Source organism: Anguilla anguilla, chromosome 4 (assembly GCF_013347855.1).
Source record: "Anguilla anguilla isolate fAngAng1 chromosome 4, fAngAng1.pri, whole genome shotgun sequence".
Taxonomy (NCBI): domain Eukaryota; kingdom Metazoa; phylum Chordata; class Actinopteri; order Anguilliformes; family Anguillidae; genus Anguilla; species Anguilla anguilla.
The window spans coordinates 56,021,603-56,036,417 of NC_049204.1; the positions used below are offsets into that span (position 1 = coordinate 56,021,603).

The window sequence follows — 14,815 nt, forward strand, 5'->3', positions numbered from 1 at the left end:
TGAAATCCATATAGGCCTACATAAGGATACTATAGTCAAACTACCTGTAGACTTAATATATTACCTTTTTATAATAATTGATATGAAAATATGACCCCGTTTCTTAATTTCAGGCTGACACATTCCAGATTCAATTCATCCACCCACTGTAACCCAGTGTCATAGCATGATGAGCTCATGAGCAGCCTGTGTGTTAAAAAAAAATACTGGTAGAGTTCCTACAAGTCCTTATACAGGTAAGTCTGTGAATATTTTTTTTTCTGGAAATATGGCAATGCTCATGTGAAGCTCACTTAGTTAATGATTAACTACAGTAAAGCAGAAATAGGGAAGCACATTTAGGTTTGGTCACTTGTGTAGGACTTCACATTGAAACAATTACTAAGCGTATATACCAGCACCACATAAGGTCCATGATGCCACCCTCTACACTGAAAAGTATTTAAATGTAATTGGTTGTAAACTTTTGGTTGTAAACAATAGAATAGATAGGGGGAATATCAGGTTGTATCCAGGAGTCACTATGCAATTAGACAGAGGAAAAACCTGTGAAGTGAAGCATAGGTTGTTAAAAGAATTGAAATTTGGGAAACCACTGCAGACTCGTAACAAATGAGGCTGACATCATGCATTTGCTGAGCTTTCCTACTTTGCTGATGCACATATAGGCAGTCCACAGTGTAGTGCTTTTGCAGTTTGTTGTGCAGAATTACTGGTCTGTCTCCAACTGCAGCCTGCCCCATTATACTGGCTGGGCACACTTCAGAAATGTCTATGCCCGTGACAGATCAGATAAAAACGTTTTCTTCTGTCTGTGCATGCATGAATGACCCACTGGTTGCCCCATTTCTGGCACAGGAGAAGTCTGCAGTAGCAGATAGCTTGGGCCCAGTTTGGTCCCATCTCTGGAACTTCTCATCATCGGGTTTATTCAGCCTGCTTGTGTTCTTACTCCACTACATTCGTGTATCAACCCACTGTAATATGTATCTATTTGTATACTGTTACTATTGTGCATTATTGTTCTTCAAATGCTTCCACTCTATCACATTTCCTGCTGTAAAAATCTTATGCAATCTCAGTCAGATATAAATAAAAAATAAAGCATTCTGTGGGTGCCTGAATTTAAAGTATGTATGTACTGTGCCTAATCTAAATATAATTTCGTTTTATGGTTTGAGCTGATACCTCCAGAGCCGTCTTTTTTGTACATTATGGATACATGGTAAATGAATACAACAGCTGGAGGGAAGAAAGACACACACACACACACACACACACACACACACACACATTCATGCACAAAGAAAACACACAAGGAAAAAAACAAGGATTATTGTTCGGCTTGCAAATGAGACCGGAAAATTGATTCAGACCATATAGTCACTTTGCCTCCTCTTTTTCTTTCCTATAATGTGGATAACTACATAAAAGCAAGCAGGATTTTAGGCCATCAAGCCTCCCACTCTGTTTATTGAATTTTGAGGCTTTTTCTGCAGCTGATGTGAAATTAACTTCCCAACGATGCAAATGAGATCCTCGCAGAGAGCCTTAAGTCATAATTCTGTTGACAAAGTGTAAAATCACAGCTGCACCAGCACAGCCATTGTCTGTATTCCCACATCACCCAAACCAGACCTCCACTGGGTAAATGCTTACATTTCTATTTGCTGAAACAGAATTAGTTCAATCCTGAGCACTGAGAGTTATTTTACCTAATGATTTATGATTAATATAGCCTAAGTGTTTTTTTTCATTCTCTCACGAATATATTCTTTCTCCCTGTTTCTTTCTCTTGCTTTTTCTGCCAGCTTGCCATGAACAGTTTTGCATTTCATGTATTTTGTATGTCCTGTGATAGAATAGTTATTTCTCCTCACCTATTCTAAAATGTGTTTGGGACGTTTCTGGGCGTCGCACTCTTCTCTGTGTGGGAGTGATGGGTGTGCTACATAGCCTGTGTTTTTGGATCAGATTTCACTGGAGCGTTTGTTGATAGCTAGCTAGCCGCTGCAATGGCCCAGATACAGCGAAGCAAAAAGACAGGCCAGCAGGGCTCCTTCAAAAACTAGTTAATTGCTTTCTCTTTGTGGCGTCAGCTGAGGTTTGCCAAGGGGATGAAAAGTGACGCGGAGTTGGCTTGTTTTCTGTTGGACCTGTCAGTAATGTTACCTCTAGCCACTGTTCTGTGTCTCTAGCTATCCAGCTAGGGTTGCCAGACGTCCAGTTTTGGCTGGTTTTCAAATTATTTGTACATGTCCGGTCGTGGTCCCGACTGGACAGTGTAATGTTCGATCCGAGTAATTGAGGGGATAAGCATATATCGGTAGTTTCTAATGAATATTTGTGTTAGTGACTCGGTTTGGGTTCTTGGTGGTGTGTGGGCGGGATTGAAGACAAGTTCTAAAAGCATAATCCCTACCTAATGATAGTACCATAATCACAAGAGATGTGATTGACTAGTTATGCTTATTGCTTATGTTTGTCAGCTTAATATGATGAAGCAGTACCACTTCTTTTATAATACAAGTAATGATTCTTGTTAATGTATACAATTATGCATTAAGAATTTGATTGGGAAAAACAGCAAGATCACATATAAAACTAAATTCAAATACTTTACAATGTAAATATGCAGGTGTGATAGATCATAAACTAGGGATCACACCTGCTATGAAGAGGTGTGCATCGCATTTTCTGATCAGCCTATTGCAGCTGTTTCCAATTTATGTTTTTAAAAGCTTTATCTCCTGTCAATGACTGAATTGCACTTTTCATGGCTAACCTCACAATTGATAGTTTTCTTCTATTTAAATATACCATTGTTGTTTGCCAATGTAAAACAGATGTCTCTTTGGTCTGAAACATTTTTTTCTTGATTCTCTTTTAACTACCAAGTACAGCCATATGCCATGGTATGTGTTACGTAATATGTGTGAATCTTCTTTTGTCAGTCTCATCCAAAGATAGAACTCTGTTTCTGTGGAAATGTCAGGCATATTCTTCTTCTCTCTCTGTTTAGTTCACTGTTTTTATTTTCATTTGCTAGACAAATTTATTTATTTTTTTGCAGCAATGCAGGTAACGAAAGCATCGCATAAAAATAAATCCTTATAGACTTCAATTATACCAATTCAACATATTTTTTCAGCTTCTGATACATGAGATATTTAAATATGTTCATTTGAACTGGACATGTTAAAGGTCAGTTTTTGACCTTTATCATAGTTTATCATATCACAATTGGTCTGTCTGCAGCCTTCACAATGTCTCACCCACATTCCTATTCCTGCTAATGTTCTATTGTGTGCATGAGAATCACAGTCATGTTCTAATCAGCCAAACTGCCAATATTCATTTTGTGTGGAGAGAATTTCCATTTTGCAACCAATATGTTGGAGTGAAATGCCAGCACTCATTAGTGCAACAGGGCAGCTGCTAGAGAACGGTAGAAATATACATAGAGAATCGAAAACCATCACAGAATAACACACAGGCATAAATACACAGACCTAAAATGACAAGATATTGAAGAACAAATTCCACCTGGAATTCCGGTAGCTCATTGTTTTCTTAAGATGGAAATTGATGCAAGGATATTTTCTCTCTCTGGTGTGCTTGTCTCTGGTCTCAGACCTCCTCCTCACAAAATTTCTGAAAGGATTATTGAAAATGTTATTGACAGTGATAGTAAAAAAAAACCCCGTAGGTCAGGCCTTGTGTTTTTGGCGGCTGAGTTTTATAGGCTGTAAAGCAGACCTTCAGTGGGAATGCTGACTCAGCTACCTCATGAAGCCGACTGTTGGGCAGTTATTAACAGTCATCCTGCGGTGTAGAGGACTCCTGGGTGGCGCATCTGGTACAGGTGCTCTTGCACAGCACAGTCATGTGCCCTACTACTGCAATTCGGACCGTGCTAGTAGGAACTGTCTGTAAGTCCAGTGGTGTGATACATAACTAGCGATAGATAGCATCACCCACTGAGGGTATCCTCTGTCTCATTGTTCCAAAGCGTTTTCTCTGGTCCAGAGGGAGCCTGCTTCAGCGGTACAGCTCTCTCTGGTGAAGTGGGTGGTCTACAAAATGTCCACTATGACTACTAAGAAGGAAGGTTATTGCAGTTGTAAGGTCAGGGCCAACTTGTGTGCTAGTGATCTATAACGGTTTTGCATCTACAGTAATGCTAGCTGGACTTCCCAGTGGGGCAGGAGCAAGGAACATGTCATTGAAGTATGGTTAGCTATGTTCATAGTTTTGAGATGATCACATTTTGAAAAGACACTATTTAGCCTTTTGCTGTACCTACAGTAACAATCACAGGCAGCTGGAAAATGTTTTATTGTTTGCTAACATTAGCTAGCAATCCTAATTAAATTTAGGTGTGGTTTGCTAACTATCAGTTTTAACTAACACATTTATTTGGTCTGGTGATTTGTTTCCCTGAAGTTTCACCTACAGTACAGCTTGTGTCTCACCAGTGTCAGCTTCAGAGTGCCACTAGTTTATTGAGAATCACAGCAAAGCACGCATCCCTTAAAAAGTAATAAAGCTAATGAAGCCTTTTTACTCGCCTGTCAGTGTAATATGTCTTTTTTCAGATGGTGAGATGTGTTGTTTTGTGGAGTTTGTTGTCAGGAATTGTGTGTTTTGCGTGTGTTTTTCTGTGGTACAAACCGTAGAGTTGGTGTGGTTATGTTGGGGAGTTTCACAGCCTGCTGCGGTTGATGGGCATTATTGGGTTCTGTAAAGTGGCCATTTGCACCTTAGTTAGGTTTGATGAGTGTTAACCCCAGCCGTGGAACCTGACCCCCTACTTTCCCTGAGCCGTTAGCCTTGCCAAGCGTGGTTCTGCCAGCCACAGGGGTTTCCAGGAACCGATCCCCCGTGGTTGGTGAGGACTGCTGTTTTATAATGCTTGCTAGTAACGGGATATGATTAGCCTGTAGCCGTATCATTATGTGATTTTTTATTCCTGCTGGACGGATATTGACGTGAAATTAGACTTGGATGGTAGCGCTTGGATGGGCGATCCCCTTGAAATACAGACTGTTGCTGAAGGTGGTCTTAGTGGGAGGACAGGGACAGTCTTACCCCTGTTCCACGCAGAACATTGAGCGCTACAGTACAGTGATGGGATTACTGTGCTGTAGGAGAGGTTTGTCTATCTGATGAGAGGTTACAGCATGGGGTTCGTACTATAGGCCTTAATGATTCCATTGCACTTATCAGGAAGGCTAGGATGTCCTCAGATTCTCTAAGACTATCAAATCATTCTCAGTAAAATTGGCTAAACTATTCCTTTCTTTATCTCAGATGATGTGTCAGCTCTATATTAATGCAATCCATTATTATTACTACTTATTATTTTGAGATGTGAAATGTAAAAGATAATTTTGAATTATGGAAACGGTTGAAGTAGTTTCTACATTCAGCTGTACAGTCAAATAGTTTATCCTCTTGTTGTGTTCGCCTAATCCTGTCCAGCCCTTAAAGCTGTTTCTTAATACTTCTGTTGAAATTATTTATTTTTTCCAACACCACTTAATCACTACCAGTTAGTCTGATCTGTGTTCAATGAAACTGGCAATAGTGTGGATTTCATCAGAATCACAGGTTACTGTGCAAGACCATACCGTACAACCCTATTTTGCACATATTTTGTAGACGTAAAGGATGTGGCCGTTTATCCAGTGTTAGAGGTTAACACAGAAAATTGTCTTCATTAAGAAATCAAGCGATTGAGGGACAGGCGTTGGCAAGCGGGAGGCAAAGCTGGTGCTGAATTACTGGAACGAAGATCAGGCTTAGTTCTCCCGTTATTGTTTCAAGGTGCGTGGGCACGGGTAGCCAGGAAGGAGTTAAAACTGGAGGAGGAGGAGGAGGAGGAGATTTTCATGAAGCTGGTGGATTAGCCCTTTTTGATGGCAGAAGGAGAGCGATCTGCTCTGACAGTGTGCTGCTTACCCCATCTGTCAATAATTAGCTCTGTGCTACCTGGCACCTGGTGGTGGCTTCCACACCGCTTCCACACCACATGGGCCGCACGGGGGGCGGGGGTGGGGGGGGGGGGGAAGGGGCTGTCCCGCTGCCTGGGGAGGGAGGCGCTGGGCTGCCTCGCCCGGCTGTCCGCAGCAGGATACAGTGGCTAATTAATCTGTTTGTTTCAGGAAACCCGAAGTTGTACTGGTCCCGCAGTACCGCGGGAAGGCTTTCAAACTGATGAATTTGATTGCGCTTTCTTTGTGCTCATCTTGACAAACCTTTTGACACACTGCTCTGCGGGATAGGCACAGTTTGAATTGGTCACATACTGTATGTGGAGCATCATATTTGTCATTGGGAGGAAATGTGTTCCTCTCTTGTTTAGATGACATTTATTTATTTATTTATTTATTTATTTATTTATTTATTTATTTATTTATTTATTTATTTGCCAAATTCCTGTTACTAAAGTCTATTAAGCAATCACTTGAGCTGTCGTCAGGTTTCTCTCATATCCTCCCGCCTAGTGTCGTGGCTACCCCTGCAGGGACTAACTGCATGCAGAAACAGGCACCATCAGCACAGAGTACATATTCCGCGTTACTGGAATTTAAATTACGATTAAAGGGTAAACACTTTGGAACCTCAGAGGTATGAACCTCAAAGATACGGTTTGACAGGTCAAATGAACAAGCATGGAACTAGAAGCAGCATACACAAGTATTATCAAGCCCCTTATGATCACTGGCTTGCTGGTTCATAACTTTGGGATGTAGAGCAATGAGTATACATTGCATTGACTGATTTATTGCATGTGCCTTCTCTCCATCCAGGTAATCTTGGTCGTGTGGACTACATCAGCGAGTTTGAGTATGACCTGTTCATTAGGCCAGACACCTGCAACCCGCGCTTCAGAGTGTGGTTTAACTTCACCGTGGAGAATGTGCGAGAGACACAGGTGAGTCCTAGTACACAAACACACACAAGCATGGACGCATACTCACACCACACACATACTCATATACACAGGCACGGATGCATCTGAATGCACTCACTCACTCACTCACACACTCACTCACTCACTCACTCACTCACTCACTCACTCACTCACTCACTCACTCACTCACTCACTCACACACTCACTCACTCACTCACTCACTCACTCACTCACTCACTCACATGCACACACACACACACACACTCACACGAATGTGCAAACACATAAAACACGTGACTATACAGTGCCTTCAGAAAGTATTCACTCCTACCCCTTTGATTATTTTTCATTTTGCTGTGCTGCAAAGTCGATTTTAAATATGTTATGTTTTTGTACTCATAACAGCCTGTGATGTCAACATGAAATAAAGCATTTTGATGTCTTTAGATTTATATCAAAAATAAATCCTGAAAAAAAATTAATGAGTATTCACCCCATTTGATATAACTGCCTAAATTTGGCCTAGGAATACTTTTTGAAGGCACTGAGGAACAGTCAGAGGAACACTCTGAGTCTTCTTTATTTCTCTTGTCATGATATTCCAATTATACAAGGTAGTTCATTGGACATGAAATATGAAAAGGGTTTCCATCCAAGCACAACGCAATGACATCTTAACATTATTCATTAGCTTGTTCTAGTGTGATAAGTAACACATATACCAATGCACTGTTGTTTTCTTCATTTCATTTAATGCTATAAAATCCCCTTTTTTATTTTAGGAACATTAAACTAAATCTAGTAGAATATCTTCTCATTAAAGAAGTTGTGTCTTTAGAATACTCAAAATAAAAAGTAACTGCTGAACGCAGTAGTCATACTAATAAACCTGTTTCCAACCGTGTCTATGAAAGGTCCTTTATTTATAGCGGCTATATATGGAAAATGGCCTGTACTGTCCATATCCCTGCCTTATGAAACCATTACAAAAAACATGAAATTATCCTAATTAAGTTTGAGTACGCACGCCGCAACATTTTGCGAAAAGGACTAATGAGAAAAAAGCACAAATACCCTTTTGAAAACAGGAACTATTTGTGCTATTATTGGTGTGCCAGCAGTGCAGAATTGTTAGAAATTGCCCTCTCGGTTTAGCAAGATGGCTGGTATTTTAAATGATGAATGTGAAGGGTTGCAGTGCTTCGGCTGTATGTATGTTTTTAGCAGGGTTTTTATTTAGCAGCTACCGATGTTGTCTAAGCGGCAGGTAATTGGCAACACGGTACCATTCACATCGCACTTACCAAGCTGCCTTTTACCCTCTCCCTGCACAGCTTGTTCATTTACGTATTAAATTGCGTTCAAAGCGTCTCAGTCAGCTCTCCTGACAGATTGTTCATTGTGCTAACGTGAGCCTTTTTCTGGGCCGTCCTTCATATGCAGTTTTTAAACAATGCGATGGAACAGAACAAAACAGATGGAATAATCGAGTTCATTCACTTCACCACTCAAAGTAAAACGAATTTCTAAAATTCTGACCCATATGTGTTAAACAGAAGAGATTTATTGCTAGTTGCTTGTTTTTTTTCATGTTATTTTACGATAATTTGTGGATAAAATGGCTAAGTCAATGTGACGTTTCACATGTGGTCTGTTAGTAGCAATTTGTCTTGGTGCAGGAAGTACAGAATTTGCTTGTGTTGTGTGATGGACAGGATGTAGATGCTGTTAGAGGCTTTTAAACAGCAGCTGAATGGAGCACCTGTGCTGCCATTTGTACAGTGCACGCATAAAACAAGGTATTGGCAGCTACAGGAGTACAAAAACTTTTTGAGCTATGTACCTGGTAGGGCTTACTAGTACTCTGTATACACCTTAAAGAAAGACCTACACCTAAGAAAAAAAGCATGCGTCCCCTGCCTTTGCACAAAGACGTGTCATCAGCTCCCACAAGCGTGATTGGGAGACGGTGGTCACGTGCGCAGAGATGCGCTGGAACAGCGTGTCTGTCGGCCGTCCGAGCTGCAGCCTGCGCATTTGATTTGTTTTATTAACACAGTCCGCAGCTTCATCAGGGCTATGAATTCACTTTAATGGACAGAAGAATATCCCCCCGCCCCCCCCCAAAAAAGACAGGAAACAGCCCGCACGGGCGCTGTCTGCACTCCCACTCCCATATGCAGGACTGCTTAGACCTGGGAGGGGGGTGGGGGGTGGCAAAAACAAAACAGGAAAAAGGAAAGCAAGCACAAAAAAAACGTAGGAAAAAAAGAAAGATGTGGAAATGTGGGATGCTGTTGTTGTACCGTGCAGCCGGGCTCTATCGGACCATCTCCCTGCAGTGCTGTAGTCAGCGCTAATCAAATTTTATGGCCAAGAGATGAATGGGAGCCCTTCGCCAGGAGCCTTATCGATTGTGGGGCCAGATACAGCCCAGCATCCTGCGCCAACAGGATATTTGCTGTTGTGGCAAAAAGAGAGGGAGGAGAAAAGAGAAATACACCCCCACACCCGCACAATACGCTCGCAGATACACACATACGCGCACCCATGCATGCGCACACATACTGGCACTCACAGGTGGTAAAAGAGAAACATTTACGCTGTCAGCTTTTGAGCTTCTGGTAGGCATCTGCCCCCACCACCCCGCTCTCTTTTCCCGTAATCTTTTTTCTATCTATCCAATTTCCGTTCAAAATGAGAACTAGTGTGAATTTAATCTACTTCAGTAGGAGGAGGTGAAGGTAACTGGTGGCTGTGCCATTTGGTAAGGCGTGTGTGTGTGTGTGTGTGTGTGTGTGTGTGTGTGAGTGTGTGTGTGTGTGTATGTGTGTGAGTGCGTGTGTCTGTGTGTGTGTGTATGTGTGCATGTGTGTTTATGTGTGTGCGTGCGTGTGTGTGCGTGTGTGTATGTGTGTGTATGTGTGCGTGTGTGTGTGTTTGTGTATGTTTTTCCATGTGTATGTGCATGTGTGTGTTTGTGTGTGTGTGTGAGCATGTGTATTTATGCGCATGATTGTGCGTGTGTGTATGTGTGTGTGTGTGTTTGTTACATGTCCATGCCTGTTTGTGATGTGAGTTTGATGGGTAGGATGGTCTGTGAAATAGAAATGAAAATAAAAGCAAAATAAAGTCAGTAAATAAATAAATGCAGCTATCTGGGAGCTGCGCTATAGAGATATCAGCACATTCACAGGGAACTCGGTTGGAGTGTTTTATCCCACTAAGCCTGCCAGCTCTCAGTGGCGAACAGGGAAATTGGAAACAGTAAAAGCCCGTGATATTGGAACTGAGATGGCCATTTTGAAGGAATGTAAGCCGGTGAAACAGATTCGGATGGCCTCAATCAGCTTAGCAGCTTTGTGGAAATGGGCTGCACCATGGCGTCGTTATGATGGACGGATGTCTTTTTCTTGTCTACCCTCACCCAAAAACCGAACCCCCCCCCCCCCCCCTTTCCTCTGTTGAGACTCGTGCTGGTTAATGACCCTATCTGGAATGGGGATGGGGTGGACTCGCGGAGCTGTGGGTGATGTTCAGCTGTTATCAGTATTTAAGTAGCTGAACTACAAATTCATCTAGCTGGGATTGTGACTGTATTATTATTATTATTATTATTATTATTATTATTAATAATAATAATAATAATAATAATAATAATAATAATAATAATAATAATAATAATAATAACCATAATCATCATAGTGCTATTCTTACATGCATGTACTTCATGAATAACACAATGAAACACCAAATAAAACACTAAACAATACTTAATCAGCTTCCTGTGAGCATTGATGATATATGCATTAGAAATGCAGGACAGAAAAGGTATATTGTAATTTTCTTCATGTAATATAGTCTTTTGTCTTGCCCATATATTCCGCTCACCTTGTTAGCACAATTAAAAAGAAAAAAGAGAAGTGAATACAACCATGGGCTGTTTTCCATGTGAATGTCTCGTGGACACAGTGTAAGATGTCAAGCTGTGTGAAGTGAGCACATATTATCTCATAAATCTATGGGGGGGGGGGTGCAGGGTCAGTACTATAAGCAATAAAATAAATGCCTTTAGCTACTGAAATTATGTGTGCTGTTTGCTAGCTATAGCGCACCGCTCGTAAATCGCACAATAAAAACTGCTTCCCAAACGCAAAAGAAGAATATTTATGAGGGCAATCCAAGATAATATACTGTATGACGTGTTGAAGAGATGAATACCCAAAGAAAATATTTTTATTTAAAAAAACATAATTTTTATTTAAAATGTTAACATGGCTCTCTTAAATATATTCACACACACACACACACGGACACACACACACACATACACGGACACATAAACGTGCATGCGCACACATACGCGCACATGCACGCGTGCACACACACACACACACAAGCAGGCACTATTGATTAAGAACTATAGTTCTGAGGAAGCAGTATGTTTTATTTGTGGATCATATGACCGTTCATTTTCTGTCTTTCTATCCATTCTGCAATATTGCTGAAACTGTTTTAATGCCATACTGTATGGCTTCAAATTTGTTTAAAATTGGATTTTGTGTGATTTTGAATGATTTTGCTGACTTTTGATTTAAATTACAGTAGTATTTACAAGGAGAATGCAGAATTTATTTATGGATGCATGTACCAGTACTTCCCCCTGTCCTTTGCATGAGTATGTTTTTGTAAATAAATACAATTAATATTTTTGTGCAACACACAAATATTAACTGGAAATAAAAAAAAACATGAGGAAGAGTGTCATTGCACCCATACATTCAGCTTTCTGTTCTGAACGGTTCAATATCATATGTGGAATATATCGTATTAAGGAAGTATGTTATGGCGCTCGACAAGTGACTGGAGCGGGCTACTGAAGATTAAAAAACATTCTTTCGAGCACTCTTAAGCGTTTTGCTGTAAATATTGTTGGCTCTTTGTCAAATTTAAATTCAAAATGCTTTATTGGCAGGAAATACATTTTCTAAATATTGCCAAAGTGTACAGCAATTTGAATATGTATAGATGAAAAATGCTATACATTTGTCACATGGAGTATTATTGCATTGTAATGCGCATATGGGCCATTCATCACTTTCACTAAACATGCAAAGCATGTACAGGTATTGCACTCCTTTTCACATTCCTTTCACCCTGAAAAATATATTCCATGTAGTGGATTCAGGTAATATAATTAAAAGGAACGCTATATGACTGCCCTAGTAAACAGCTTCTCATTGAGGCATAACGGAAATAAGCACTACATTCACTACCATGTGGATTGGAGTTGACTAAATAATTTAAGATTAGTATGTTAAGGGTTTTATGTTACATTATATATAATATGAATGCACAGTGTTTTGAAACATACACGCAAAGGTGTTTTTCCTTAACCTATGTGAACTTCTGATCAGTCTGATATCCCTAAGCTGTAAATGTTCTTTGTTCAGTAGTACGTAGTTCTCCCCCACCACACCCCTTGAAAAAAAAATCGATATTTTTCTCTAGCTCTGCGTAGGATATTTAGGTTCCATTAGCAGTGTCATTCTCCTGTAACATCATTTGAAAGTCAGCAATGCAAATATGCTGATATCCTATCGCAGTATGTGCAAGGGAGGAAAAAAGCTCCATCGTCTTAAGTCCCTGATTTGACCGTGAGCCTGGAAATGGATGTGATGCATATTGATTCTCTGCAGGGGGAATGGTAGTTACGAGAATTAGCCTTCCTGTTTTTTTTTTTTTTTCGCTCCCTTTCCCACAAATAGAACAGAGGCTTCTCTGTTTCTGGGAAACAGTCTGCTGGTTGTGCTGCGTAATATCAGTTTCTGCCAGAGCCCCGCCCCTCCCTGCTGCATAATGGGCTTTGTCAGTGTCGGCAGGTTTGACCTGACACTTTGTAGACGAAGGTCCCCGGCCCGCGTTTCGGGCTGTTTAACCCCCCCCCCCCACCCCTCCTCTCTACCCAAACGTCCGTCCGTATTGATGGGGACAGGCAGGCCCCCCGAGCCGTCCGCGGGATTGCCTGTGGACGAGCGGAACGGTCCCCGGCGTGGGGTGGCGCGTGGCGGGGCTGCCGGTGGGGGCGGGGCCTGCGAGCGGCGTGCCTGTGGGAGGGCTTACGGGCGCTGAGCTCCCGGATTAGGGGCTGAGACGCAGTTTATCAGGTCTGCCCACACTGGCACCCCCCCTGCCAGCCCCCCCCCCCCCACCTGCCAACAGGTTTCACCCTCTGTTTATTCATATCCGCAAGATGTAAAACACAGAATTATTCTCTTTCTCTTCTTTTTTCTCCGTGTCGCGCACAGCACAGTTTATGTTGATGAATGTGATCTGCTCTGCTTGTGTGGGGAAGGGGGGGGGGGGGGGGGGGGCGGGGCAGTGTTGCTGCTTTTTTGAGCTTCAGCCGGCTCTGGTGTGATAGCGTTTGCTACAGAGCACGGCAAGTGCTTTAATGTGGATGATCAGAGAACGTGGGCTTTGAGAACACATGTGTGGGAATCTGGAGGTTACGGGTTCAAACCTATGCTAGTGCCCCCCTGAGAGCTGCATTGTCTGAAAAGAGTCATGATACTTCACATGACCTCGGCTTTCTCTGTATGATTCCAGCCCATTTTATTTTCCGTCTGATTAATCTTTATTCAGGCACAGTTCAAGTCTCATGTTTTATCCCATAGTGCTGTAGATAAAGTAATGAGTTATTTAACAATTGATTGTTGCATTACTTCCATCATTGCTAAAAATTCCTTTGCATTGGATTATCGAAAAAAAAGTTCTATTTTTAAGTGCCTTTACCACCATTTATTTTAAATATTTGTTTTATATTATTTCCTGCTCATAGCTATTCCATTGCAAGCAACCTTAATCCAAAGCAGTGGAAGCTTAAACAGACTATTTTAAAACTGGAAAGGCAGTTGGCACACATTAAGGGACTTTGTTGTGTAGCACTGCTACAGTATCTGAAGTTAACTTCAGTCTCAGCCATTACTATACAGGGTATGTGAATTTGTAGGGTATTGTCTTTGCTATAACCTAAATTCTTTCATCTAAATTATGAGAGAGCAGTTAGTAGTGTGGAAGGTTTCTTAGCTCTTTCAGTTCGCTTGGTTCGTCAGTTATTCATTTTGAACAGTAGGTGGACATACAGGAGGTAAACTATGTGAAGAGTGCTGTTAGATTCAGTGAAAGTCGTCCCTGACGACAGCGAGAGGAGACGATCGCCACGTGGCAGCGTATCACCGACGTCAGACAGGCGCCCCAAACGCAATCCGTACGCATCGCAAGGGCGGGACGCTTCACGTCGTGACGCTTCGACGCTCGCGCCTTCAGATGCCCCTTCGCGCAGGAGGTGGCGGCGGGGCGCCCGGAAGGCCCTGCCTGAGCCCCTAAAAGGCTCACTCAGGTTGCCCGAGCGGCGGCTGCGCCCCGAGCGGCGGAGCCCCGAGCGCGGAGCCCGTGCGAGGGGAACCGCCGGGGCCATGTGGAACTCTCCGCATCTGCGTGGAATTATAAGCGCGGGGGCAGGGACATGGATCATCCTTTACGGGGCGTAATGAATACAGATTGCGCGCCGGATAGAGACGCTCTGCAATCTGCTGCGCCGCAAATGAAACAACTGCTGCTCTAATCAGATAGCCTCTTCATGCCAGCGCTGCCTTAAGTTGGGCTAAATTCAATTCCACATTCTGGGATATAAATGTTGTAATTAGGCTATTGTTTAAAAAGTAGCGCCCCCCCCCCACACGCGGCCTCTCGCTTGCTGTAGTAACCCCTTGGTTCCCAGATTCATTCATTCATTCATTTATTTATTTATTTATTTATTTATTTATTTATGTATTTATGTATGTATTTATTTTGGACGAGCGGGCCCAGTGCGCCGTCACAGAGCGGCACAGA

The 14,815-nt window shown here is 42.1% G+C and overlaps 1 protein-coding gene across 2 annotated transcripts in view; it reads left to right on the forward strand.

Annotated features, from left to right (window-relative positions):
- The window catches only part of agbl4 (ATP/GTP binding protein-like 4), a 312,708-nt gene that overhangs the window by 32,051 nt on the left and 265,842 nt on the right, over positions 1-14,815 (forward strand). For both annotated transcript variants that reach the window (XM_035412247.1, XM_035412249.1), the window contains exon 3: positions 6,816-6,940. In XM_035412247.1, the coding sequence (XP_035268138.1) occupies positions 6,816-6,940 (125 nt within the window). The remainder of the gene's footprint in view (positions 1-6,815; positions 6,941-14,815) is intronic.